General features: G+C 42.4%; 1 protein-coding gene across 1 annotated transcript in view; it reads right to left on the bottom strand.

Annotated features, from left to right (window-relative positions):
• Window positions 1-849: 849 nt before the first annotated feature.
• PPP1R3A (protein phosphatase 1 regulatory subunit 3A) overlaps window positions 850-26,898 on the bottom strand; it is a 233,471-nt gene continuing 207,422 nt past the window's right edge. The window contains exon 4 of the mRNA XM_069627900.1: window positions 850-25,854. Coding sequence (XP_069484001.1) covers window positions 21,289-25,854 — 4,566 coding nt within the window. The 3' untranslated portion in view covers window positions 850-21,288. The remainder of the gene's footprint in view (window positions 25,855-26,898) is intronic.

Raw genomic sequence — 26,898 nt, 5'->3', positions numbered from 1 at the left:
GTGGGAGGAGCCTACTCTATATGAGACCATAATGTTATTATTATCATCATCTGTCAAGTTAAGTACAAAGGACTTTTACTTCCTATTGCTTTAGTTATTACAAGCATTTTAACATTTAATGTGCGGGTGAAAATGTTAGACTGTTGCTAGGACATGGGTATACCGCAAATACGACCGCGTTCCGAAAATCCTGGCTGTAAATTAGGAAGGGGGTAGACTGGGAGTATACTCATGACTTGTTTCCTTGGAATGCTCCTGCATTTCCCATTTATGTTAAACTTGATTTATATCCCACAAGCAAAGTCATAGTTGTTGTTTTTAAGCATTTGAGTAAAAGAAACCTGGGGGCAAAGTCAAGCAGGCACACCTCCAAGTGAAAACCCAACACAAGCTGAGTGTGTTCTCCCTGTTCTGCGGGCGTTTCAGAATCGGGGGCTATTTCTGTGCACTAAAGCAATTTATGCCACCAAATTGCACTTGCACCTATGCAAAGTTTCTGTATTAGTACCTTTTATGTTTTTGTGACCTCTTGCCTGCCTCTGGGACAGTATTTTCCAAAGTAAAGGGCAAGAAATGATTCTGAAGCCTGCCTGCCCACTCTTGTGCACACTTGGCCACCCATTTTCCCACAGCCCCCACTGTGCCACCCTCTCTGGCAGCAGATGGACCCTGGCACTGCGCTATGGCAGGGAGAAAATAACTAATGCACCGCCTGACAGGCTATTTTAGAACCCCATTGAATGCCATGGAGACGACACACAGGCTCAGCAACACATCTACTTATATACTTTATTTCAGAGCCCACCCTAATTGAATGTGATTTGCAACAGCAATGATGTCACTCGCAAAAAGATTTTGGGGATGCTTTTATTGATCCTGGATAAACATGAATATGCGTTTCCTAGCAACCATCTGGGTAAACATAACACCGCGAAGTACAGTAAAACACAAGGCACAACAGCGGTGTGTAGTCGTTCAAACAGCAGACCGTGCGAGAGGGAGCGAGAGAGGGGGGAAAAATAAAGAAAGGGGGGAGGGTGAGAGGAAAAGAGAGAATGCCACAGAGTGAATATGAGGGAGAACAAGAGAGAAAGTGAGAGGAGGATGCAGAAATACAAAGCGTTGCAGTATGGTGGGGGTGAGAGAAGGAGGGGAAGAGGTAGAGGACGACCGTCAGACAGAGGGATGAATAAACAGAGATAAGAGGAGAGAAGGACAGATATAGATAACTAGATAGATGGATACAAAAAAGAAAGAGCAAGACATTGCCTGAAAAGGGCACAGGATTGGAGGGAGAGCGATAGAGAGAGAGAGACTGGGAGACAGTATGTAATGTCAAAATAAATTCCCCTACAAGTTTGTATACATTTTTTTGTGGGAACACTACAATTATGTTCATATTCTCTTTTTTCCTTTCATGTAAAGGAAGATATCTCGTACTAACATTTCACGGGTACAATACTACTTCATTTAAGATTGATTTCAATGCTTTTACAAGAACAGCATCACCAGTGAGGACCAACCCTCATCCGTGCTATTCATTTTCTCTGTTGAGGCCTCTTCTAGTGGGACTCGGCCACAGAATCCATCTTGCACAAGTCTAACATTTTCCATATGATACACATATATATTTGCTGTAATACATTGCACACATGCAATACCTCATTCAGCCGCTCTGGTGTGCAGTGATCCCCTCCATTGAGATACTTTTATCAAGCAAGCCTGAGCTTAGTTCTTTTGGGCTGACGTGGAGGCCTGAAGTACAATTTTGAAAAGAGTTTAGGCCAGCAGCATTGTTCAATAGTCATGATGTGTAACAGTGAAAAACCCTATAGTGAGGCAGTGTTAAGGGAGTGAAACTGATGATGGTTACATGTCAATTCCTGAATTCAAAGGTATTCTGCAAACATGGCACAAATGTCCGGCGGACATCATGTTTTTTGGTGTCAATATATGTGTAATTGGGTAGCATCTTGCTTTAAGAAATACTTATATAAATTTACAAACACAACATTAGAACTGAAAACACGGAAATGTGGTTATCTGATTAATTACTAATGGTTGCATCCAGAACTTTTATTATTTGACTAGACAGCAAAAGCAACCACTGAGGAAACATTGCGTAATACAGACAGTCATTATAATGCCATTCTCCGTAATACTAGCTAAAACAGAAAAACCTTTTTACAAAGAAAAATGCTGATACCAGTAAATACCCACAGTTAAGCTTTACTGGAACAAATGCTGGTCAGAAGAAAAAAATAACACACTGACATGCTGAGAGATATGTTGTGAATCTGTGTGATTGTTTTTTTTCAATACCTGTTAAAGAGTAATGATTGTAAATAACATCAAACAGAGATGTTTGACAGTGCATCATCGCCAAACTGTTTCACGTCCTTTGTGGAATTGTTGTTACTGTTGTAAGGGAACACACTTCATAGTCATCTGGTTTTCAGGCTGTCTTTAGAATCAAAAGCAGGTTTTCCAAGCTTGTGAATGTAGCGTCTGCACCCTGGGTCTCAAAGTCTAAGTGAATCTGTGATGTTGATGTTGGAGTAAGTGAAACTGTTAAAATGACCCTCTTAGTCGCCGATCAGAGAAAATGGAATGTAGCAATCCGCTCCGTTCTATCTGCCTGCACATTAAGTCCTTTGCTCACCGGATGGCTGGGCTGAGAATGAGTTGCCACCACCTAGTTACAATTAAGATATGTGTCATGCAGAAGGAGCCCACAACCAAAACCTCACTATCAGTTGCAAAAAATAGAAACTAAATAGATCCGTAGTGAGGCTTAAGGTTTACAGATACGTCTACGCACGCAAAGATGCACAGTTGCATTGACGCAAGAAATTGATGGATTTCCCTGAAAAAAGGTGTCAAGGAAACGTGACTTTTGAGACACGCTGAAAGAAAGGCACTTGAATGAGTGAGAGGGCCCTAGAAGAGTCCACAGTATGCCTTGCATGGACCTAGAGCAAATATGTCTGCAGAACTAACAGATGATATATCGTCATCCTTTTTAATGTCGGTAAAGCAACGAGAGATAAATGGAAGAAGGACAGAGGTGAAAGGTTTGAAGGTTTCCATTATAGAAGGCAGTTTTGAAATGTGATAGTAACAAATATAAGCTCTTTAGAATGCACTTGGACCTTGATTAAAAGACATGTGGACTTCATTGCAAATTTTCAAAAAACACTTTCTTTCATTTCCCAATTTTTTTCCCCATTCAAACCCTAATTTTCTATGTGCCAGAGTTTCACTCGGCCCAGGGAATTTACAGATGTAGATTCCATGAAAGATTTACTTTCTTTAAATCCCCTTTCTGATCCCTATTCGATTGACTTGAATGTCTGACTCGATGTCTTCTTGGGTGACCTATCTATTGGAAATTCAAGCTCCAGATACCTAACTAAATAAGCCAAAAAAGGTGTCTGCAGCTTCTCCACAGGCTATGAACATTATACTGGTTGTGAATGGGGCTCTTGTTGTTTTGGTAAATCTCAACAGTTGTACGTCTGGCATCACTGGTGGGTGCAAACTAAGATTTGACTACTATTGTAGGATTCTGGTCGCACAGCAAATCTAAGTGAATTAAAACAAATACCATTGATTCAAAAATAAGTTTTGGGATAAAGAATACACAGTGAGAATGAGGTCACAACTTACAATTCACCCAGTGTCTTTATCCCACACTCTCGCCAGAGATAAATTCTATATGATAAATGTGGTAGGAAATTGGCAAATTTTCTCGAAATAATGCAAAAATAAATTCAAATGTTTAAAAAAAACTCTTGAAAAACATTTAAGGAGATATTTACAGTTTATTACCATCGTACCTTATTTAACATAATTTAACATTGACAAGCAATTTGAAGGTTTATTGCCTAAAACTCCTTAATAAATTGCACATTAACAAAATGTAATAAATATTATAAATATTATTCCACCTGATAAGTGTGCTAATAAATTAAGAGAATGAAAGTTAGTAACCACCAGTTTACAACACTGATTTAACATAACATTATTTATATTTTCCATATGCTCCATGTGGTAACTTTCTTTGTCGGTCTATATCTTGTCACAAACCCTGAGTTGTATGGCGGCATGAAGTCAGTGTGTTTCATGTCCACACTGGACTCCTCTTCAGAACTAGATAGTCTGACTACCTATCATTTTGAAAATAGATTCAAATTGTATTAATTGTAACAACCACAGTTATGCCTCACCTCCTAATTACCATATGGTAATGTTACTGCAAATACATTTTTCCTTTTTAACAAACAACTATTTAATGTAAAATAATGGCAGTTCAACATTCAAAAAACGTCGATGACAGATCTCTGGCCCGAAAAAACACATACAAATCTATGTAAATTCTCTAAAGGTTTTTAACAGATTCAACTCCATATTAAATAAATGCCCAAAGTTAACTAAATTCCATTATATTTTTTTTCTTTTTTTTTTTAATTGTAATTTTATAGTTTGATTTACAAACCTTTTAAACAATATCTCTCTCATCACAGTTTCTAGGTTTTGCTTTTTCTCAGACGTCATTTTCGGTGTCATCCTTCAGGATTGCGTCTAAATAGTCAATTATTCGACAAGTCAACGTCACATTTTTCCCTCCGAGAATTTGGAACCACCAATCTTCCATGTTTGAATTCATTGGGGCGTATTTTCCTAGGTGGAATGTTCTTTGGCTCTTTATTTCCACACATTTGATTAATAGATGTTTACTGGATTCCACTTCGCTCTTACAGACTCTACATAAATTGTCAAACGTGTCTTTGGCATGTATCCTATACAATTGATCTTTTGTCCTCAAGGCATTTAGACGTAGTTTCATGAATCTGTCACGATGATGCCTCGATGGAAACTGTTTTAAATACACTCGGAGCAAATCAAAAATCAAGACTATTTGCAACTGGGCCCAGATATAGCGCAGATGCCAGGTTGTTGTATCGTTCTAAATTTAGGATCCATTGCCATTGTTTTATTTTTCTTTTTGCAGTTTGCGGCCAATTTATCAGCATCTCCAAAGTAATGTCTGCGTGGGACAGTGTAACTTTGAGTGTTTCTTTGCAGTTGTTTATCAGAGAGCTCGGGTGCTCTTTGTCACAATTTTCAAAAATGTCATATGCCGGTTCCGGGGGACTTAGATTCATTTTCCTTAGGAGTGACATTGATTTCCATAAAACTGTTCCTTGCAGAGAGTCTAGTGCGAGTTCATTTCTAATTTTAATAAATGAGATGTAATTGGGTAGCCTCAGGACCTTTCTCCAAAATTGACCTTCTAAATATGGCCATATTCTATGGTGTAAGTTCCAGGCAGCTTCGACACCGTAGGTTAGTGCTGGTGTTACCTTCAATTGGTGAAATTCACATACAGGTGACATCTTAAATTTTCCATAAAGTCTATGCAGTTTTGTAGCTTGTAGTGCGAAAGTCATAGTCCGATGAATTAGGTCCTTTGACCACGCCCATTCTCTTATGGAAGCGTTGAAGAGGATACCCAGGTATCGTATTTCTTTTATTTTTTCTATCTTTTCCGCTGTAATTGACCACGTGAAATTTTTGTTCCTTTTTCCTATTGTCGACCCAATTGACATGTCTTTGGTCTTTGCTACGTTAATAAACAATTTGTTTTTAATCATGTAGTTGTCTAGGGCTGTTAGAAGCCTTTGAAGGCCAATCCAAGTTTGGTCAGATAATATTATGTCATCAGCATATGTAACACCTCTTACTTGGTGACCGTTGACTTTTGGTGGAAAACAGTTGACTTGGTTTAATGTGATTGGGATGTCGGCGATAAACAGCTTGTTTCACTCCTGTATTTGTCTCAATGGGGGTTGTTAAGTCTCCTTGTTGGTTCAAACGTATCCTGATCGAGGTGTTTACATGGAGGGCAATTATGGGCTGTAGGATTTCTTCGGGACAAGCCCAGCTCCTCAATTTCTTCCAGAGTAGGTCTCGGTTTATTAAATCAAAAGCTTGACACATGTCGACAAAAGCTAGCTGTAAGTTTCTTTTTTGTTTTAGTGCTTCAAGCTTTAATAAGTTCAGGATTACTAGGTTTACTTCAGTCCCCACGCCTTTGGTGAATCCAGTTTGTCGATTAATTTTGAAATTTTAGTGTTAATGTCTTCGACTGATTCAATCATGTCCCAAATCCACTTGTGCAACATGGTTGTCCTTTAAGGTACATTCGTCTTTAATGAAGAATAGCTTGGCAAAATGTTTTACCCAAGTAGCCTCGGCTACTCCATTTGCTAGCTTTACCTTTTGGGAGGGAGCCTCATTGTTCAGGACTGACCACATTTCTCTTGAGTTTTGGGTCACAATTAATTTTAACATCGAAGCCCCTCATTCCTGATCTCTCATTGAGGCGAAGGATTTTTTCCAATTTCGATATTTTTGTTTTCTTTTTTTTATCAGTAAGGATGTTAATGCACTACAGTTTTTCTTCAGTTATCTTATGTCTTTCCATAATTTCTTTTTTTCTGTGCAAATCGTTGTACTTCACATATGTTTTTGTTGTGCATTATTACTTGTTTGCCCACCTTGAGGGAATCGGAATTGCATCAACAAGGGAGTATAGTTTACCAATGGCTCTACGTCGGTGTTTTTTGCTCGTATTAAGTTGGTCATGTTCATGATCTGTTTTTTGTTTATTCTCAGGTGGTTTCCTGCTTGATTTATTTCTATATTGCTTTCGTGCATCCTGTCAGCATTATTTTGTTCTGTTAGCCAAAGAAGCACTAAGGCGTCATGATTGCTTCTTGTCATTGGTTTTATTGATAGTTCTAGGACTTGGTCCCAGAGATTTAGAGACACCCAGATGTAATCCAATGTTTTGTGTAAGCCCATGTTGTGCCACGTGGAATGAGGTGGAAAGTCACCCGTTACATTTCCATTCGTCATGACACAATTTCGCATTTCCATAGCTTGAATCCAGCTTTTGCATCTAGTTGAAGCAGTTTGACCTGTAGTAGGGCTTGCGTTTAGTTGAAGTGGTGTATCGATTAGATCTGCAAGATTTAAATCACCACATATTATAATCTTTAGGTCTGTGTATTCTAGTTGTCCTTGGTCCATTATTGATGTTATTGAGTTAATGAAGTGTTTAGTAGAGATCTTTACTGGATTCCAGTATACGTTGATTACCAGCATATATTTCAGTTTTCGCACTGCATGAAGTTTTAGTTGTAACAGTGTGCCTTGTACAAAGGGGTTTGGATTCTTTGATTCTATAACTTCCCAGCCTTTCCCTTGTTTGACAATCGTAATTAACCCTGAATAGGGTCTCCCCATTATATTGCAAAGAAAAGTTGTCTCTATTCTTAATTTCTCCACTCTAGGACTTTCATTGGTAATGAATGTTGTGTGGATAAAGGAATTGCGTCAGTTAAACCAAGATAAGCTTAATCACCCCACTTGACGGTGTAAATATATTACATGGATATATCAGCTGTATCCTTCATTGAAGTTAGTTACAAAAATGCTTTCCCTTTCATGCCACGACATAAGAAAAACATGTATTTAGTATTGCTCATGTCCTTATGTAGAGCCGGTCCTTTTCCTTCATTGAAACAAGATCCCAAAATATACTGTGCTTTTTCATAGGGCAGCATTCAATTGAACATAGTAACAGAACAATTTGGAAGTGACTTATGCACGTAAAGTGCATAACATCATCTGCTTCTCACTATAATACCATCATTCAAGACTCCTTTTGGCAGCAGCCTTGTTTGAATATCTCCACCCTACGACGAGCTGTGACCACTCGTCCTTCCAGTTAAAAAATAAAAAAAAACTCCTCAGCCTCACGTAAACAGCTGTTGAGGTAGATTTGCTCTGGGAAGACATCCTTCAAGGCTATGGGAGTTCAAGAGGTCACTTATTCCAGAAAATAACTGTTAAAAATGATACAATAATTGGAAGAACTGCTTCTCAAGAATAGTGCCTGGGACCTTCATCTTCTGTCTCTGCTGGAATGGGTTAATGTACATATGTATCCGCGATAGAGCCACAACACACAACTCCAATCCTCCACTCTTTCTAGGTGACTGCTCCTTCCCTTCACCCCCCCTTTACAAACTATCTGCCTTTTCTCTGTGCCCGAACTTCTCGATTCCACAATCTGAACAGCTTTTGGAAATGTTAACATGTTTAGGCGCACTGTGTCTATCCTCTGTCAATTTTAAAGCTGTGTCTAGTCAACTTCCTCCAGTATCTCTGACCACATGATCTCTCTAGACTGCCAGAAAACATCGCCTTTAAAAGATGTTTCAGTCAATCCTTAACTTAAAAATCCATCCCAGAAGCCATTTTTTAAAGATATGACCGTTTCAGTAAAGCTTAAAGAACGAGCTGCAACTACTTAGTTTCAATATTTCATTTGGGGAAATGTCCTCGTTGACCCCCATTTAAGTGGTTTCTGGTTTGTCCAGGACTAGATCAATCCGCATTTTGCAAATGGACAATATTAGGAGAAAAATCACTTCGGAATCCTCTTAGGATTTCATTGTGTTTGACTTGTTTGGGGTCGTCCTTATAGCTAACGATTCCATCCCGAACAATGGTTTCAGAAATCGGCATTCTAAATCAGTCCATGACATGGCTGGTAGCTTATTCAAAGATTGATCTTTGGTTCTTTTGTTTTCATCATTTAGGTTCATCTTTTAAATTCATACCTGCAGACTCCCTCACACTGCCTTCCTTCTTGAATCATGCTTAATATACAACTGTCCGCCTTGGTCCAACTTATCAGATGTATTGATTTCGAACATTAAAACAGCACAATTAACTTATGCGTTGTATTCCAACATCATATGATGTCCGTAGACATTTCCACTCTTTTCAAAAACTGTTCAATGGCCCAGCAGGATGTGCCAGAAAAAGATGGACCTCAGTCCATCTAAAATAGACATTTTGATCATTAGCCTTCATTTTAAATGTTAGGTAACTGTCAGCCTGCTAAAGGGGTCTTCTCTAATTTCTGCTAGTGAATGATCTATAGGTCATTAGCAACACTTCCCTGCATTTGCCTACTTTTATCACAGCTATAATTAGATCTCGATTCTAGCACGTGTCCCTTTTCTGATCATATTTTCTCTACTTTGCTTTTTCAAAGCTGCATACAGCCAGCTGTATATTTGGCTAAATTTTATTTTGACTACGTGCACATGGTGGACCCCGAACTTCCTGGTTAAATTCTGAGGTGCTTTCAATGCTCCCTAAAATTGTATGTTTTCTAACTGTCACACTACACAGAATTAAAACACAGATGACAAATGTTCTAGATCACTTCATTGGCTCTCTCCCAATCCTGATTTATTTTGTACTTATGGCAGAAGGATCTGGAGGCCTTACAAAGTTTCCTGTTCAATTTTCTAGCCAATTTTATAGTCCAATATTTGCTCATAGGAAACCTTTTGCCAATAGATTTCTGACCTATAACTGTGATGAAGATGTTCTGTAAAGAGCTTCAGAACTGGACCTCACCTTTATAAAGCTGCCTATGTCATGTGTATCAGTCAGTTATGTAGAGCCAAAAGGCAATTAAACTGGTGTATGTGTGCTGTGTGAGACAGGCATGGGATCAAAAGATGACACAGACAAGTGAAACACAGTTTTAAAGCATTTATTCTCAATGGTCAGGATGATGTAATGCCTAACCTGCCCCAACTCTAAGGTGTGCATGTTCCATATCGGAAAGCAAAACTAAGGGAAAGTTTAAGTTTGTCAGTCCAAAACAAAATACTGTCTATGTCAAAACCTATGCCTAGTCCCCACTTCTACAGAATAATAGGGTTTAAGGGATTTGGTCAACTCAGTTGTGTTCAAAATAAAGTTAATGTGACAATGGAGCCTTTCTGTAGCTCCCTTCTCCAAGTGTAAGGCACTTAGGATTATAAAGTTCCAGAAGTCTCCCAGGTTTCACTTGGCAAACAAAAGTTCACTTGGCACAATAGTCACATGGCAAAATGTACACTTGGCAAAAGAAGTTCACTGTACCTTTTCCTGGTAAGGTCTTTAGGTTTCTCCCGGTCTCCTTTCCATGAACTCAGAAGCCCCTTAGATCATGCAGTTACTTGCTTTCATTTGGGCTCCCCTGGTCATGGCGCACTTGTCAGACTGCACGGTCCACCCATTACAGGTCGCACAACCAGGTGCCTTACTTTTAATACAGTTCTCTTTTCCTTACACTGGGCCAACCCGGATCTATCCCCTGCCTGGTGGCCAACCCAATGCTTTTCCAACACTCTTTGCTTCTTCTGAGGCAGTCTCTGCGGCCAGCTTGGATCAATCTCCCACCTTATGGCCACACAATGCTTATTCTGGGGTCTCTGCGGCCAGCTTGGATCAATCTCCCACCTCGTAGCTACCTAATGCTTATTCTTGGGTCTCTGCGGCCAACCTGGATTAATCTCCCACCTGGTGGCCACCCCAATGCTTTTCCAACAAACTTTGATTGTTGTCAACACTTTCTATCAATTTTTTGTTGTTGCTCCCACTTAATTTTTCGCACAGCTCCCCCTTTTTAGGATCTCTATTTCGCTTACTTTTCATGTCCGCGCAGAACTCTTTGCAGACACTTCTTTTCTTTACACAGAGTCATTAGAGAATGCGTATGTAATTCCATTTGTCGATTTCACCCGACGTGTCTCCAGTCTTATGCGTTTGGGCAGCAACACCAGTGTAACAAGGGATTAGCACGCCGCTCGGCTCCCATCTTTGGACTTCTCTTCTTTCCTGGAAATAGCGGTCTTTGGTCATGCTTCTCCCAGGTGCTTCCTCACACAGACCCTCACCGTCTCAGCGTCCCTCTTTTTTCAGCTCATCCTGGGCAGCCACGGCTCCTCAGCTCTCTTCCCAACTCATGTTCCTTTTACACTCCCTGAAGACTTGATCGGCTGCAGGTGGGCATGGTTGATTGGAATTGCCTGACCCCGCCTGGCCTTGTTAGTGGGACATGGCCTATGAAGATGTTGATGTGCCTCTATCTGCATCTTCTTTGTCCCAGTAGAATAGTGGTGTTTCTCATTGGAAATCTGTACTCCTCCTCTTGATTTCCTCTTCTTCATCACAGTACTTGAGTGATACTTGTAAAAAAGAAGATTGTGTCTCTTAATATATTCTATGAAGGCTGAGGGGAAGTTGGGTAAGTCACTGTCAAAGAAGGGGGATGCCATGTCTCTGGTCTAGGGGTGTTCTTAGGGTAGAAAATTGGTATTAATTATTTCACTCTGGTACCCTCAGTAAATGAGGTTAACAAGGAAGGAAAACATTGGTTCTCACAGTAGTTTATATTGGAGGGACAGGAGGATAAGTCTGGGTTATAGTTAGAAAAAGGTGTTTTGCATTCTATGGCTTTTCTCTGAGTTTGAGTGTTTGACGGAAGATCTTGGGGTAGGGTAGGACATACGTGATCATATACTATGACAGTAGGAGGAGGTAGGATAGATCAGGATTAGGAAAAGGGAGATGCCAAATCTTATCTTCAGGGACCCCAATTCCGGTCTTCAAAGACCCTCCATCCCATTAGCACCCCTGAACAGACTCAGCCCCGGGGTCGGGATCTGTCAACTTTGCCTTTGCCTTGGTTACCTGAGGGAGGTTTTAAGGGGACAAAATGTGAGAACGCCCTCAGATTTCTCACAGCTTCATAAAAGTAACTACAGCTACGAGGACATGCACAACATGGCACAATAATCTACACTTGAGTATTGCACACCCAATTCTTCATGGTAGTCCCAAGAGAAAACCACTGTGCTGGTTTCTGCCTAATGGATTGCCTCTTGCATGCTGCTAGTTGCCTACAAACTGTGGCTCAGCAGAATAACAGATGAATCAGTTGCAGAGAGACAGACAGGGGCTTAGCTGCTTCACCACACCACGCAGATGCGAGAATGACGGTTCTTAATTTAAGAACCTGCCCGGCACTTAGCCTCAGAAAAACTCTGCCTGTGGCGAGGCAAATAAATAATGAAATGTTAGGGGTACGTTCATTCAAGGCAACTCAAGTATTCCCAGAGGCGATTAAGATTGATATTAATTGTGGCCTTCAGTATTGCTGCTTATCTGAAGAATTCAACATTTGCAATATTGTATTTCCTCTTAAGCAAGCCAAGGATGCCAACAAATGCTCACACTGTCATGCGATGGAACTCTAACAAGCCACACAGGGAATTGGGCCAGCAGACTGAGTCTTGTATTGAAATACATCATTCCCAAAAGTAAGAATGGTTTCGTAAAGCACCAATGTTGTAGTAAGGACACAGCGCAGCTACCAAAATATGTGATGGCACCTTGGGTCAATGTGAATGCCGAAACGACATTTGACCGCATTGAATGGTAATTTCTCCAAGACATAGCCACCACGATTAACTGTGCTAGATTCTTGCGACTCAGTAGCCACTTTGTACTCGGCCTGTAAGGCCTCTGCTTTAAGTAAGGTGTCTTAACAGGATATTGTGATCACCAAAAAGGGACAGAGCAAATCTTGGAGTTCTCTCGGCAATCATTTAATTGAGTGCAGGCTCAGCTCACGATATGAAAGGCTTCTGATGGTGCAGTGTTGGATGCAGATCCCTTCCTTATGTGGATGGCGTGGGGCTCTTCATTCACAACCCATCATGCACCATTTCCTTTCTTCCTTTATCCACTGGTGAATTTTAAAAAGGTGTTGGGTTACAGAATAAGTTAGGCTCAATTGAACGATACATGCCACAATAGCCACATTTTCAAGAATCACTTTGAGAGCTGGGAGTTTCAATAGAAATAGTTTAAATATAGATCCCTCATATTCTAGAGAAATATTTAAAATAATCTATACAAATTATCTGGAGCCCTCTGAAGGCTCAAAATAAAGAAATGAAGGAAGGTCTTTACAGAGGGGGTAACCTGCATCTTAGATCTGGTGTAGGGTGACTTGATCAAGACGGTGTGATTGCCCAACTTTCGTTACATCTAAAAAAAAAAGTCATATAAAGTCCCGGAATCCCCGTTTACCTCCACTGAAGACTTTTCATGTGGTCTGCAAACAAGGCTCGCCTTTCCCTCGATCAGTTTAGTGTGCTCTTAACAACTGGTAGCTTTGGTTAACCAGATCTTGGATCTCACTCAGCATGAGGTCTACGTCAGAGAATGCTCTAGTTCCAAACTGAGACTGATGGACCTGTGCTATAGTGGACTAGAGCATCCATCACAGGGGCTTGCGGAGATTCTTATCACAGCAGATTCACTCAGCACTTCCTCCTTTCGAGGTCGAGTCTCCGGAGCAAAGCTCAGGGGCAACACACTCATCTTGGAAGGAAGGCAACCCAGAGCAACACAGGTTCGATCCCCGGGTCCAGTCCACGTTAGAAACCTCTGGGTATTAAGCGTGTTATAAATAACCAATTATAATTATAAATAATGATAAATTGGGTAACAATAAACATCTCTTATCTCTCTATTGCAGCAACAGAGACTCTGGGGCAAACAAATTCACTTTGTATGTTGTGTTAAGAAATTCTGAAGTGGTAACGCCCCCCCCCCACTCCCTGCTCGGGGCCTATTGCTTAATTGGTACCTGGTCCATCTCCCCAATATCAAAAAGTGGCAAGAGGAACGTGCCCAAATTGTCATAAAAGATTCCAGGAAACAGCTCTTGGTTGAATGGTTTGCCTTAATTGGTGCATATAAGAAACATCTATTATGAGCATTGATTGGACGACGAACAACCAATGTATGATGTCGCTTCAGAAAGATGCTCCCGGCCAGTTTACCTGGTCTCGAATCCTTTACATCCATGCAAAGGTCAATGCCCCTTCACTCAAGAGTTACCTTCTATAACTGATGTGGGAATAGGCTTAATGTGCGAGTTACTATCTGACAAAGGGGCTGGGCAAAGGTTCATCAAATGTGCAATGGGTATTAAGTGAACAAGGCTGCCATCTTGGCATCGGTCCACATCTTTTCCAAAGCATGGGCGTGGTCCCTTTTCGGTGAGTGCCCTACCTCAGAGGGCAAGTTTCTGCCAGAGCCGAGTGAGTGAACAGATTTCTGAAGGCAAGTCTGCGGAAGCTTATCTTGCACATTACGGATCCTTTTTCTTCGCGGCAGGTTCCACAAAAATCTAGTTTCTGTTCACAAAGTCTCACCCTAACGAGCAATTCTACACAATGAATCTGCAGCTGTCAAAAGCAGATCTGTGTAGATTCCCCAGTCAAGACAACAGTGCGAGTTGCCTAGCTGCTTGGAAAGGCTCAAATAACCATAGACCTCCAAACACTCAAAGGCCTTAGAAATGTTATCCTCTGGCGGACCCCAACAGATACAATATAGAATGGCTAATGAAGATCTTGGGGGTCTAAGTACAGGTTTGACAGTTCTGTAGAATCCATGTTCCTTACAGAATAACACAATTATTCTGTTTGGGCTTCATCCCACTGTGCCATATATAGAACTCTGTGTTGACGAAAACCTGTGCATTGACCCTGGGATTTGGTGACACCGAGCCACTACACACTTGTCTTGTGTTGAACTACGTTCTAGCTCCTGGATGCCATATATTTCCAGGATTTACCTCACGAAGACATTTAGTAGAGCAGTGATGGTGGGCGAGTGGAGGAAGGGCTCCGTAAACAAGGCAAAAGTATGAAGAGAAGGGAGATAGAATGTTAGGAGTCGTGGTTGCGCTCGCTCTGATCGGCGTCACTGGCGGTTGCCATGGAGACTCTTGAAATGCCGAAACCTACAGTATATAGTGGCAAGGTGCCATACTATGGAAGGAATACGTGATGTGCCCATCCATAGGGACGGATGATGTTGGCCACCCCTCCACAGCAGTCATCGGCATATTTCAGGAAATAAATGCCGTCCACAGAATTCTACTGGTTCTTCCTCTTGAAGTAAGTGCTCTGAATTTGAGTTCCGGCCTATTCCTCACGACCTGTTGTTGGATCTCTCGTTACTGAATCTTGCTTACCTTCCTCCGACTACTCTACGGATTACCCTGTATCTGACTTCTTCCCTTCGGATTGCTTCCTGGTTAACAAACATTTGGCCACTCGTATTCTGACCAGCCTCTGGACTCCCCTGTATTTTTGACGCTCGGTCCCTCCTACATGTCTGTATTTTCTAACCTCTTTCTGACTATCTGCTGACTTCCGTGGAATCCCACATTCCTTCTACGTCCTTCAGGATTATTTCTCCACCTACCTGGTATCGTATGATTGACTTTCTCCTGGATTCTCGGACGGTTCTCCTTTTAGTCACGCACTTGTGCCGTTCGGATTCAGGTCCTACTAACATTAATAACCCATTCCCTTTCCCTCTCCTGTCGAAATACTCGGACATCATCACTCCTGCCTCCCTTGGATAGCTTGGAACATGGAGTATTGCCTAGACTTCCTTTTCATTTTCTCCGGTGTATCTGGCTAGTGTCGATCAGTTCTCAACAGTCTTATGTGAGTGTCACTCCACTCTCTTACGTTCATTGACGATATTTCCTAGATCTCAGCTCGTACCCGTGCGTTCATCGTCGAGCCTAAAGAACAGAGTGACGTTCAACCTGCGATGCTTGGAGGCATTCCTGAGTAGCGCCGGTCCTCTACACATAGCGCTTAGGTGGGTGTCTTTATTTTTATGCAGTAAGTACCATAGTTTCTTACAGTCTTCTCTGATTTTCTGAAAGCTTGAAGGAACTCAGGGGATTCCTATCGCCTTTTCGCTTGAGCCAGGTATTCCCATTGGTTCCATTCGTACTGGGAAGAGGAAGATCACCCTCTATAGAGGAGACCCTTTTCTGGGTCGCTTGCTGGTTCCAGGGACGCCCGCGCATTCTGACATGGATAATCCCCTATAACCGATATATGGAAGATTCCAAACAGGCCCCGTTGCATTTGCCTTTGAAATAATGTAACCGGTGTATTCGTGGAGCCCACTTTCTCCCGGCGAGGAGTATTTTGTCTCTATTGACAGTTGACCGATGTGCTTTGTTACCCAACTCAATGGTAGTCATTTCATAAATCTCGGAAGGAAGAAGGGCTGAGGGGACCTGCCGGGATTTAATCCTGTGACCACAGGGTCAACCTCTAATCGAAGAGGGGGGTGGATTAGCCACTGAGGCACAGACACAGTTAGGACGGAGCCTGGGCAGCAAACAGGATGTGCTGCATTCACCGGCAGTTTACAAGACCAGGGGCGCCACCAAGCGATGGGCAAGCGCAAGCCACAGCCACCCTTATAAAAATGCTGCCCTCCACCACTGGCGACACCTGACGGTTATGTGTTTGTTTTGGTGTGCCACCCAGTGACCTCACCAGGCCACCCCTATGATAAATGTCTGGGGGTGCCACTGTACCAGACTACTGGAGTTGGCCAAAACCAAACTTTCTCTGACCTTGTAGGGCACAAAAGCTGAAGGTGTAGTTCAATAATTAGCAACAATCCCTCTGTGCACAATAAAGTTTTATTGGAAGACGTGCCATGATGACACTTTTGTCCAGAGGCCGGTGGTAAGTCCTGGGCGTTGGGCTTATGAGGCGTGAAGGTTAAAGGCTGGCTTCTAATTTGCCGCTTTGGCTCTAGGAATGGTGGCCCTAGAATAGAGGCTTGACGATCTGAAAAACATTGCTGAGACAAAGATGGTTTCTACTCAAGAAAGAGGTTTCTGGGGCTGCGCCATCGGCTTACACTCATCTCATCGGTGGGAAGGAAACAATATTGAGGGGACAAATCCCCAATTTCACAAAGTCTTGCCGTTTATCATAAAGTAATATCAAAACCTGTACACATCTTCTAAAAGGCTGCATAATTAATTAGGTTGGTCCAATAGCGTAGCGAGTAGAGCGTTCACTTTGACATTGGTGCAGAGCCTGCTGACGCAGGTTCGAATCCCAGCAGGACCAAACTCAGCCTTTCATCCTTCCGAGGTTGATAAATGAGCACCACACACCGTGGGTAATAATAAGCAGAGCTTAGATACCTGAGGGTTCGTAGCACTATATAAATGTTAAATTGCTATTATTATAGACCAAAAGAACTGCTGGAATCCTGGTGGGCACACGTCCCAGATCTATTATGGCTCAAAAAGTTCCCATGCTGACTTAATGATTCCAGACCCTAAATAATGGACAGGGAAGGCTTCTCATCTACAATGAACTACAGTCAGTGTGATTGATACTTCATGTATGTATGTGTCGATTTGGTTCTGTTTGGAAGCAGTGCACTGTATGACTAGCGAGACCGTGAGAATTGCTAGTAGCCAGCTGAGCTTTGCCATGCACTGCAGTGAAAAGAATATTGCTATAATCACCACAATGTGGGACTCTAGTATCTTTGAGCTTCTAACTATACATCTTAGCGAGAAATATTGTGTCCAAACCTAGGGATTTAAAGTGCAACCTTTGGAAATTGAATTCTCGATCACCACACAGTGAACTGGAGTGTAAGCCTTTATGCAAGTGCTCTTGTGTAAAGCGGTGTATTACTTTGGCACTATGCACAATGTCTTGACCTGCACAGAATCTGGCACATGAAGGAAGTGAGGTGCCCTGGAGGTGTTAAGGCTTGACCCCATATTTTCCTGTTTCAAAGTTAGACTCTTCTATGGGAACTGTGACGAATCCAGCAGCATGGTCACAGATTCTCTGGAGGGAAGCTTCTCTTACGTTGCCAGGGAAAGGCAGATGCTGGCAGGCTCTGACCTTGGGGGTGGCTATCTGCTGGAGGGCCATGTAGGGGAGAACAAACTCCAGAGAGGCAGGAAAACACTGAATCAAAATAAACCTTCAGATGCTACTCTTAATGACACACATGTGCCCCTGCAACATGACTGTATGGCTTATTGGGATGCAGATAAAGCATTCCCAAGATTCCTTGACCTACAACCTTGTTTACCCCCCCCCCTTTTTCTAGTACTTAGACGAGGAAGAAGGATAGAACAATGAGGATGACCATAAGCGGTAAGAAAATGCATTCTAGTCTTTGAAAAGTGCTAACCAATGCCAGGAAGTGTAAAACACACAGAGCTGAACAAAATACGAGTGAGATGCAGAAACTGCAGCAGAACGCAGCTTGTGTTGACGCAGGTTGAAATGCTGAAGGCAAGCACACTGTGGAAAGCTGCACGTAGGCTGATGAGAATGACATGAAGAGAGGCCGGGCCAAGAGAAGTTCACTGCTTTATTGCTATAGGCAACTGGAGCCGCAGAAGAAAAGGAAGTTAAAGCAGAAGCTAAAAAGCTAAAGGAGAAGAAGGATGCGAGGAACACCAGAGCTGAGCGGTAATTCTAGAGAAAGTGAGTGGGCTACCAGAGCGCTCGAGAACGAGTGTTGCATATCATTAACAGCATGAGAAAGCTCAATTAATGCTATTGGAGGAACTGATACAAATATTTGGAAAGAGGAGTTGATACCAATAAGGACGTTGCTGGAAAAGGGTTGCTGACCAATACTGGAAAAACATTATTTTTTGGATGAAAGAAAGAGTGAGCAGAGAACACAAAAGCCCTGGCAGGATAGTGAACCAGGCAATGAGTGAGTCTGGGACTCATACCCATTAAAGGATATAAATCTCTGGCAGGAGAGTAAACAGGACACAGTGTGAGTCTGGGTCCACACCCAAGAAACAGAAATGTGATATCCTGGCAGGAGAGTAAACCAGGAGTGAGAAGAGAAATGAACCTGAAACCATGGAAAAGAGTACACTGGGTTAAAAAGAGGAACAGTCAAAGGAAAGGGGAATAACTATACCCCTTTATGGTTAATTTAGATACAGAGTGGGATAAACTGAATATTTCATAGAACTGTGTATTTAAAGGAGACTCAAGGAAAGAGTTTTCCTCCTTGAATTGTGATAAAGTGACATTCGAACTACTAGAAGAAACCTAGGGGAAGGGAAGACACCTTTCCTGGTGGAACGTTATTCCTTTGTTTTCAACACCATAGAACTTTATGTTTTGAACTCCGAGAGAAAGCTACAAGTATCTAGCTTATAGAAATCCCCTTTTTATACTTTATATGGAGTTAGGATTTTTGTCAACCTCTACTTCCATGGCTTTTTTTTTTCCGAAATATGGTCTATCGTCCGATGAAGTTACCTTCCCGCGGAATGATATTGACAGGGTTGGTGGTGGAATCACACATAAGCGGGAACGAAACAAGGTAAGAACGCAATAGGGCGCAGCTCACCGTTCTGTTCACCGTCTGAAGTAGCGTGTGGTCCGCTAAATTGGAAGCAGAAACGATGTCATGTTGGAATGGGCACTGTGTCTGCTACCATCTTGCAATGGGAAAGGAATGTGACCAGCGCCGAATCAGATGAAGACCCCGAAAGGGCTGGAAACGCCAGCCTCTGCTGCGCAGACTAAGGTAAGGCATGACGGTTTTCGACACAGGACGGAGGATGTTCCTTTGATTAACATCCTGACACAGACATTCTTTAGTTTCATTGAGTCAGGGAAGCCCGTCTAAGGGTTAGGGATAGATAGGATTTGTCCTAAGCCCCTTATTATTTAGTGATAAATAAAGGTTTAAAATGGCGCTGTGTCCGAGTGGACTGTGTAGATAGCACTGTCTGTGGATTGTCAATGCACTGATTACCATTTGCCCATCATGCATATGTATTATAATAAAAGGCAGAGTTTATCTGTTTGGTAACATAGGAATAACAAATGTAGCTATGAAGTCAATTGGCGGTCAAAAGAAGAGAGTGCTCCGTGTAACAAGGAAATGTTCTACTGGCCATCAGCTGCACGGCTTGCCTCTCACTGAGAAATGAAGGAATGATGCTGAGTGAGATCGTCTCTTGTTTTGGGCGCCTCTGCGCTAACTAGCCAGGATGCCAACTGAGTCGAAGCCAAAGCTGGCCCTGTGGAGTTGCATCAGACGTGACCTTTCAGACTTGATAACCCTGGAGTTCTGATCTGCTGCCACAGTCACCCTGTCTCTTTTGCAGCAGTCCCCCAGTCCATTTCTCACACTCAGGCACTGATCACACCAGGTTTTCAGGGTAACCACTGACTATTGAGATAACCTCCATTTAGAGTCACGCGGTCACCTTTTTTCTTTGGTTGGATATGGTGAAAATATGGAGTGGATTTGGCTCTTGAGAACCGGAATTGGATAGCCCTGCTGTGTTTTGTGTTTTCAGATGTGCTAAAAGCCTACAGATCCACCTGTCAACTGCCTAAACACATGTCAGATGAAGCAAGTGCTTCTGTCCTGCCTCTATACACATTTCAAAAGCATATGAAGGTTGCCTCAGCTTGCTATGCAACCTCAGATGCTCCCAAAAAGTGAGTGACTTTTTTCCGACTTAGTCTAATGGTCACCTTTGTCAGGGGAGCAAACATCTTGTCAAGCAAAGTATATCAGAATACATTGTGGGCCTATGTGTGGAGTTATAAGACTAAAGAAGAATAAAGGCATTCTGCCTTCTTGTCGTCGGTCGCTACATTTAGAACCAATACATTGATTAATAGTAGCAAATATCTTTACAATCCTAAGATGCAGGAGGAATCTGGGATGAAGTGTATCAAAAACTCTGATGTTATTATTATTATTATTACTATTAAATTACTTCAATTGCTGATGTGTCTTTTCACTTGTTCACTTTTCTTTCTTACACACAATCTACTATTATTGTTAGATTTCAGTGCAGAGTGAAAACAAATTCAATTTGTGTCTCGGAAGTAGAGTATCTGTGTTTGAGAAGATTGAACACCTTGCAAACATGTAGGCTATGATTCACAAGCCCCAATTCACTCAAGACAACTTTCTAGTAGGTAGAAATTCAGTCCTTGACAAACAATATTTGAAAAAGCTATACATGTGTTTCTCTTTGAACTCTGGGATCCGGTTATCAGAAAAATTTAAATAAATATGATTTGAAACTCCAGCATCAGACAGGAAGGGTACACATGAAAAGCATGATTTATTTTATTTCCAAGCTTGAGTTGGATCAAATGGAAGTTTTTTGTTGTTGTGTCCAAATATTAGTCCATAAGCTTTTAACTCTATGGGTACAGTCTATTGCGACTTGACATTAGGGGCACATTTGGGTTTTCAGTCAATCAAGTCCACGGTGTGGTCATCCAGAGTTTGCGAACAGAAGTTGTTTCCAGTGCTGCAGAGACACAGCCTGGAAAACATTCTTCAGGCAGAAACCACTTGCCAAAAAAGTTCCTATTCACAAAGTGACGAGTAATGCATTTAATGATAGTGGTAGTATATGGCTGTCATGCTAAACTAAACCTTTTTTTTTTTTGGTGAAGCAAAAGAAACATCTTGCAGTTACTCCTTTTTGACAGGCTCTTTGCGTGCACCCCTCTCCCAGAACAACAAGTACAATGAGACAAAGTAGAGAACAAAGCAAATCGTCAGATCGTACTGGTGAATTATGACCGCAAACACGACGAAAACCAGAAAGTAGAATACTTTGTAGCTGACGCGTTTCAAAATCAGTGATTCGCTAGCTGCGACGCTTTCATCGCTTTTAGGCTGAGACGTAGCATCGGAATGCAAATCTCTGTGGCATTCTTGTTGTTCATCCCCTTGCAATTGGAACATTGTCTTTGGCGCCATTTCCTTATCCCTTTCAGAAACTCCCTTGCGCCTTTCGCTAGTAGCTTCACTAATGAAAACCTCGGGGCTCTGTGATTTTTTCAGTGTGGTGTCTGGATGCTGAACATACCTGTCTTTGCCTGTTTCCTCCATGTCAAAAGAGTAAGCTGGTGGATAGCTATCTGGTTCTTTGAAGCTAACATTGGTTTGTATGATGCTCAGTGTGTCTCGGTCTTCACATAATGCTGTAAGACTGTAGCTCGACCCAACACAAGTATTTGCGTCGGAGATTGTTGAGGATGCAGAGGGGGAGCTGGAATGATCTTCCCAATCAGCACCTGTTGGGTCAGATCCTCCAACCAAAGCTGTCGAAAAGTCATGGGAAGGTGGTTTCATGTCACTTTCAATGCTTACACTGTAATTGACCTCACTTGGTAGAGGTTCGCCAACCATGTCTGGCTCTCCAGGAGCTTCTTCTATGTACAACTCTTCCTGAAACATGACTTGCTCTGTATCGACTGGCCATGCTCTATCCTGTATGGGTGGAATACTTCTTATATAACATTCTGTTGGTTCCTGTGGTACCCTATCACCAGATAATGAGTCTCTTTGCAATGTTCCTCCAATGGATGCTTCTATTCTCTCCTGAATTTCCTCAATCGTTCCACGTCTCATGCTTGGTTTATCGTTTCGGGTGTCTAAAGACCTTCCTATGTTTGCTTCTTGATCTTCACTGGAAATTACTTCTTCTTCTGTGGTCCCTTCCTTTTTCGCTTCCTCATTCATATCCTCAAAAATAATGGTACTTTCACCGACAGGTGGAGTTTCCAGAATGTCTTCAACTGGCGTTTCAATTAAGAGGGCCTCTTCTTCCATGCTATAATCTGAAAGAATATACCCATGGGAAGAAATGATTTCTTGTGAAATAAGCAACTCTTCCGTAGGATCAACAAGCAAACAACTTGGGTTTTCTACCCACATTCCAAGACTTTCAGTGTCCTCCGTCCCAGTGTCCATTTCATTTCTAACATGTTCTCTCTCGGTCGACTGCATTTTAGGAATATATGCAGTCGGATCCTCCAGTAAATCACTGTTCGACTCATCCCACATCACATAGTGGGATTCCTCACTTTCAAATTGAAAGGGATACAATTCGGATTGTAACTTGCTCTCCTCCCCTTCATGTGGACTTTCCCTGTGTTCAGGAGCTGACGTTCCAATATTCTTCCGACTGTCTTCCTCTGTGAAAGTTTTATTCTCTGCCATACTTTCATCTTGGCTTCCAAGGTGTTCAAGAGCTGTGGTTTCAAGACTGGTCTGGTTGCCTTCCTTTACCACTGGTACGCTCTCTACCATAACATCACATTGGCCTTCTGCGTGAACAGGTGCTGAAGTTTCAATAGTCCATGGAAGGGCTTCTGGGCTACTAGCTATCATCTCTGACATACATTTATGTTGACCTTCTGTGTATTCAGGAGCTAAGGTTTCAAATGTCTCCTGAATGTCTTCTTTGACGAAAGACAGATTTTCTGAGAGAATCTCTTTTTGACTTTCCAGGTATTCAGAAACTGATGTTTCAGGTGCCTTTTGACTGTACATTTCTGCAAAATACAGACTTACTTTTGCACCTTCATTGTGGCCTTCGATTTGTTCAGGAGCTGAGGTTGCAATATTGTTCAGACTGTCTTCCTCTATGAAAGTTTTATTCTCTGCCATACTTTCATCTTGACTTCCAAGGTGTTCAAGAGCTGTGGTTTCACGACTGGTCTGATAGCCTTCCTTTGCCAAAGATACATTCTGTCCTATAGCATCACATTGGCCTTCCGCGGGAACAGGTGCTGAAGTTTCAATATTCCATGGAAGGGCTTCCGGGCTAGTAGCTATCATCTCCGACATACATTCATTTTGACCTTCTGTGTATTCAGGAGCTAAGGTTTCAAATGTCTCCTGAATTTCTTCTTTGACGAAAGACAGATTTTCTGAGAGAATCTCTTTTTGACTTTCCAGGTATTCAGAAACTGATGTTTCAGGTGCCTTCTGACTGTACATTTCTGCAGAATACACATTTTCATTTGCACCTTCATTGTGGCCTTCGATTTGTTCAGGAGCCGAGGTTCCAATATTGTTCAGACTGTCTTCCTCTATGAAAGTTTTATTCTCTGCCATACTTTCATCTTGGCTTCCAAGGTGTTCAAGAGCTGTGGTTTCAAGACTGGTCTGATAGCCTTCCTTTGCCAAAGATACATTCTGTCCTATAGCATCACATTGGCCTTCCGCAGGAACAGGTTCCGAAGTTTCAATATTCCATGGAAGGGCTTCCGGGCTACTAGCTATCATCTCCGACATACATTCATTTTGACCTTCTGTGTATTCAGGAGCTAAGGTTTCAAATGTCTCCTGAATTTCTTCTTTAGCAAAAGATGGATTTTCTTCGAGAATATCTTTTTGACTTTCCAGGTATTCAGAAACTGATGTTTCAGGTGCCTTCTGACTGTACATTTCTGCAAAAAACACACTTGCTTTTGGACCTTCATAGTGGCCTTCGACTTGTTCAGGAGCCGAAGTTGAAATATTCTGAATACCTTCCTCGACAAAAGACAAATTCTCTGCCACACCTTCGTCTCGGCGTTCAATGTGTTTGGAAGCTGATAATTCTATGGCACTCTGAGTGTCTTCTTTGCCAAAACCTATATTTGTTACCACACACACATTGTGACTTTCTCTGTCTTTGGGTTCAGCGGTCCACTGTCCTTCATCCTGGACAGAAAAGGCAGTCATTTCTGCCACACCTTCAATCTGACTTCCTGTGTGTTCAGAATCTGAGGTTTCAATGGACCACTGACTGTCTGCTTTGGTGAAAGATGCATTGTACACCATTGTTTCATTTGTACTTTCGGTATGTGTCGAGGCTTTAAGGCTCTCCTGATCATCTTCCTTATCAAAGTGCAAATTTTCAGATGAAGCTCCATTTTGGCACTGTAGGGGTCCACTAGTTTCCAATCCAGAAGCCGCCTGATCTTCTGCCTTCTGCAGAATGGAGATTGATGAAAAAGCGTCACCGACTGTCACAACAGAGTCGTGATAACCTAGTGGATGATCAGTCACTGTGCTGCTAAAGGGACATGGGTCCATTCTATTATCTTCCCCCCAAAAATCACTTAATTCACTTTGCCCTCCGTTCCATGGTGATAGTGTGTCAGAACTTGCAGTTTCCTGCCCACTTTCATATGCCTCAGGCATGCTGGTGGGCATTGATGTATAAGACTCGTTGGCGAGTGTTTCATCTGCCCCACAGGTATTCATCAGGTTCTCTTCTGTTTTGGGAAGTGTGTTTACTGTGCTAAGATCTTGTTGGCCATTTATTAGGAATGACTGCGCGTGTGCGCGTTCTTCTTTGTCCTGTTCCTGGAGCTCTGAATGTACATTTGAGTAATATGTGTCGGATTGGCAGGTGCACTCCTCTTCCCTAATTGCGCATACCAGAGGAACGTCTGACACGCTTTGCCCCCATTTTATATTGTCATTGCCCAAGACATCCCCCGCCTTTTCCACCATTTCGTGTTCAAGAGTTTCTACTGAATCTCTACAGCTGCTCACGCTCTGCGGCACAACTGCACCTAAACCAGTCACTGCGATCAGTGCCTTACCCATATCCAGTGACTCCCCATCCGTTTGGTCCAGACTGGCTCCTTGTAGGGAATCCCTTTTTATGACGGCGTTCTCCGTCTCCAGGTGATGCAGTGGGTTGGCGTTGCCATCAAGGCCTTCTGCAATTGGCTCTGATGCACCGCGGCCTGAAGAGATGGCCTCTTGTCTAACTCTGTAAGGTTCCTCCGAGATGGTCACGATGTCCACAAGTCTGGATTCACTTTCTGCCCTGCCCTTTGTTATATCGACAAGGGTAATTCCTTGTAGGTTTGTGAGGTCCTCCGTAACATACATGGTTTGGATATTGTCAGTTTCAGACATGTCTTCTCCTGGTCGGACCACTGCATGTTGCAAGTAAGGACTGATGTTGCTTGCAGGATCTGTTGTTTCTTCCTCTTTTGATGGCCGGCTTGCAAAATTCTCAGGTGATTGGTTGTCGTTGAATGGCAGCTGGCCTTCCTGTTCCGAGCTGTCCTTTGAAAAAGTGCCATGAGGGCAAGATAGTGTGTGCAGCGCTGTACTTGTTTCTTCGTGGGTTAACTCTTCCTCGTCCCTTTGTTCATCGCGTGAAAAGTTGCTGTGTCCTGATGCATTTAAGCTGCGTTGGTCTGCAGGGGTGTCTCGAATCCTTATCAGTTGCTGGCTGAGCTGTAAAGACAGAATCAGAAACACAACAATTAAAAGGCAACCTGAACACAACTGAGCAGCGTGCATTGTCTGCGCGGAATGCTTACTTGTTCGTCTCACAAAGTAGTGTCATGTGATCCTCTACATCAGTGCCTACGTTTGTGGTGAGCATTTGATACAGCATGTAAACAGCCTTTGTGTGCTACTGCAGTGGGTAGGGGGGAGAGTACACTGTGTTATCTTGTCCATGAGGGCAGTCAATTGGGAAGGGGCTGATCTAAAGCAAAGCCACTTACAGAGGAGCAAAGAACCTGCCCACCTATACCTGCAGCCCATTCACTTTTACAACTTTTATAGACAGATCAATTTCTGCAGGCAACATATATATGCCTTAATTAAAAAAAATATATATTTACATTCAGAATCAGCCTTGCAAACACTACCTGCTCATGGAAAGAACGTTTTTTTCTGGTCCAACCAAAATAGACCTGAGATGTCAGAGTGTAAGAAAGAGAGACATTTAGTGCTGCTTTCCTGTGCAGAATTGTCATTACCACAGCTCGGGCTCATTCTTGTCTAAGTTCAGGGAGCACCTACCCCAGCCGCAACTGCCCTTGGTAGCCCAGGCCTGCCTTTATCATTAAGTCTTCTCTTTAAATAAACCTTGGGCAAACTTTTAATAGCAAATTGTCACTCAAAGACAAGCGAGGGACTTAATGTCTCTGCCAGTTCTGTTTTAATGACCCTCTGCCAACTGGCACGCAAGTGTGTTTGAGCGCGTCAGGGTTGGCAACTGTCAGGGCTTAGCAGTGAGATGCCTGTGTTTTATTTCTTTCCACTGCTGACATTTGCATGATCCTGGTAATTATATGGAAATATAACAATTTTGCCTTCTTCCCGCGCACTGTAAGGCTCATGTTACCTGTCAGCCACACTGCACACTTGCCACCCTATGCCTGAGGGTTTCAAAGATACGAAATGTTTATACTCCCATATCTGATACAGCTAGAGGCTTAGGTTCGCCAACGGAGGGCATATGACAAATTAGGATCCCCGGGTCTGTCC

Source organism: Ambystoma mexicanum, chromosome 12 (assembly GCF_040938575.1).
Source record: "Ambystoma mexicanum isolate Mex_15411 chromosome 12, UKY_AmexF1_1, whole genome shotgun sequence".
Lineage (NCBI taxonomy): Eukaryota > Metazoa > Chordata > Amphibia > Caudata > Ambystomatidae > Ambystoma > Ambystoma mexicanum.
The sequence above is the reverse complement of the archived record's forward strand: the minus strand, read 5'-3'. Positions and strand labels throughout refer to the sequence as shown.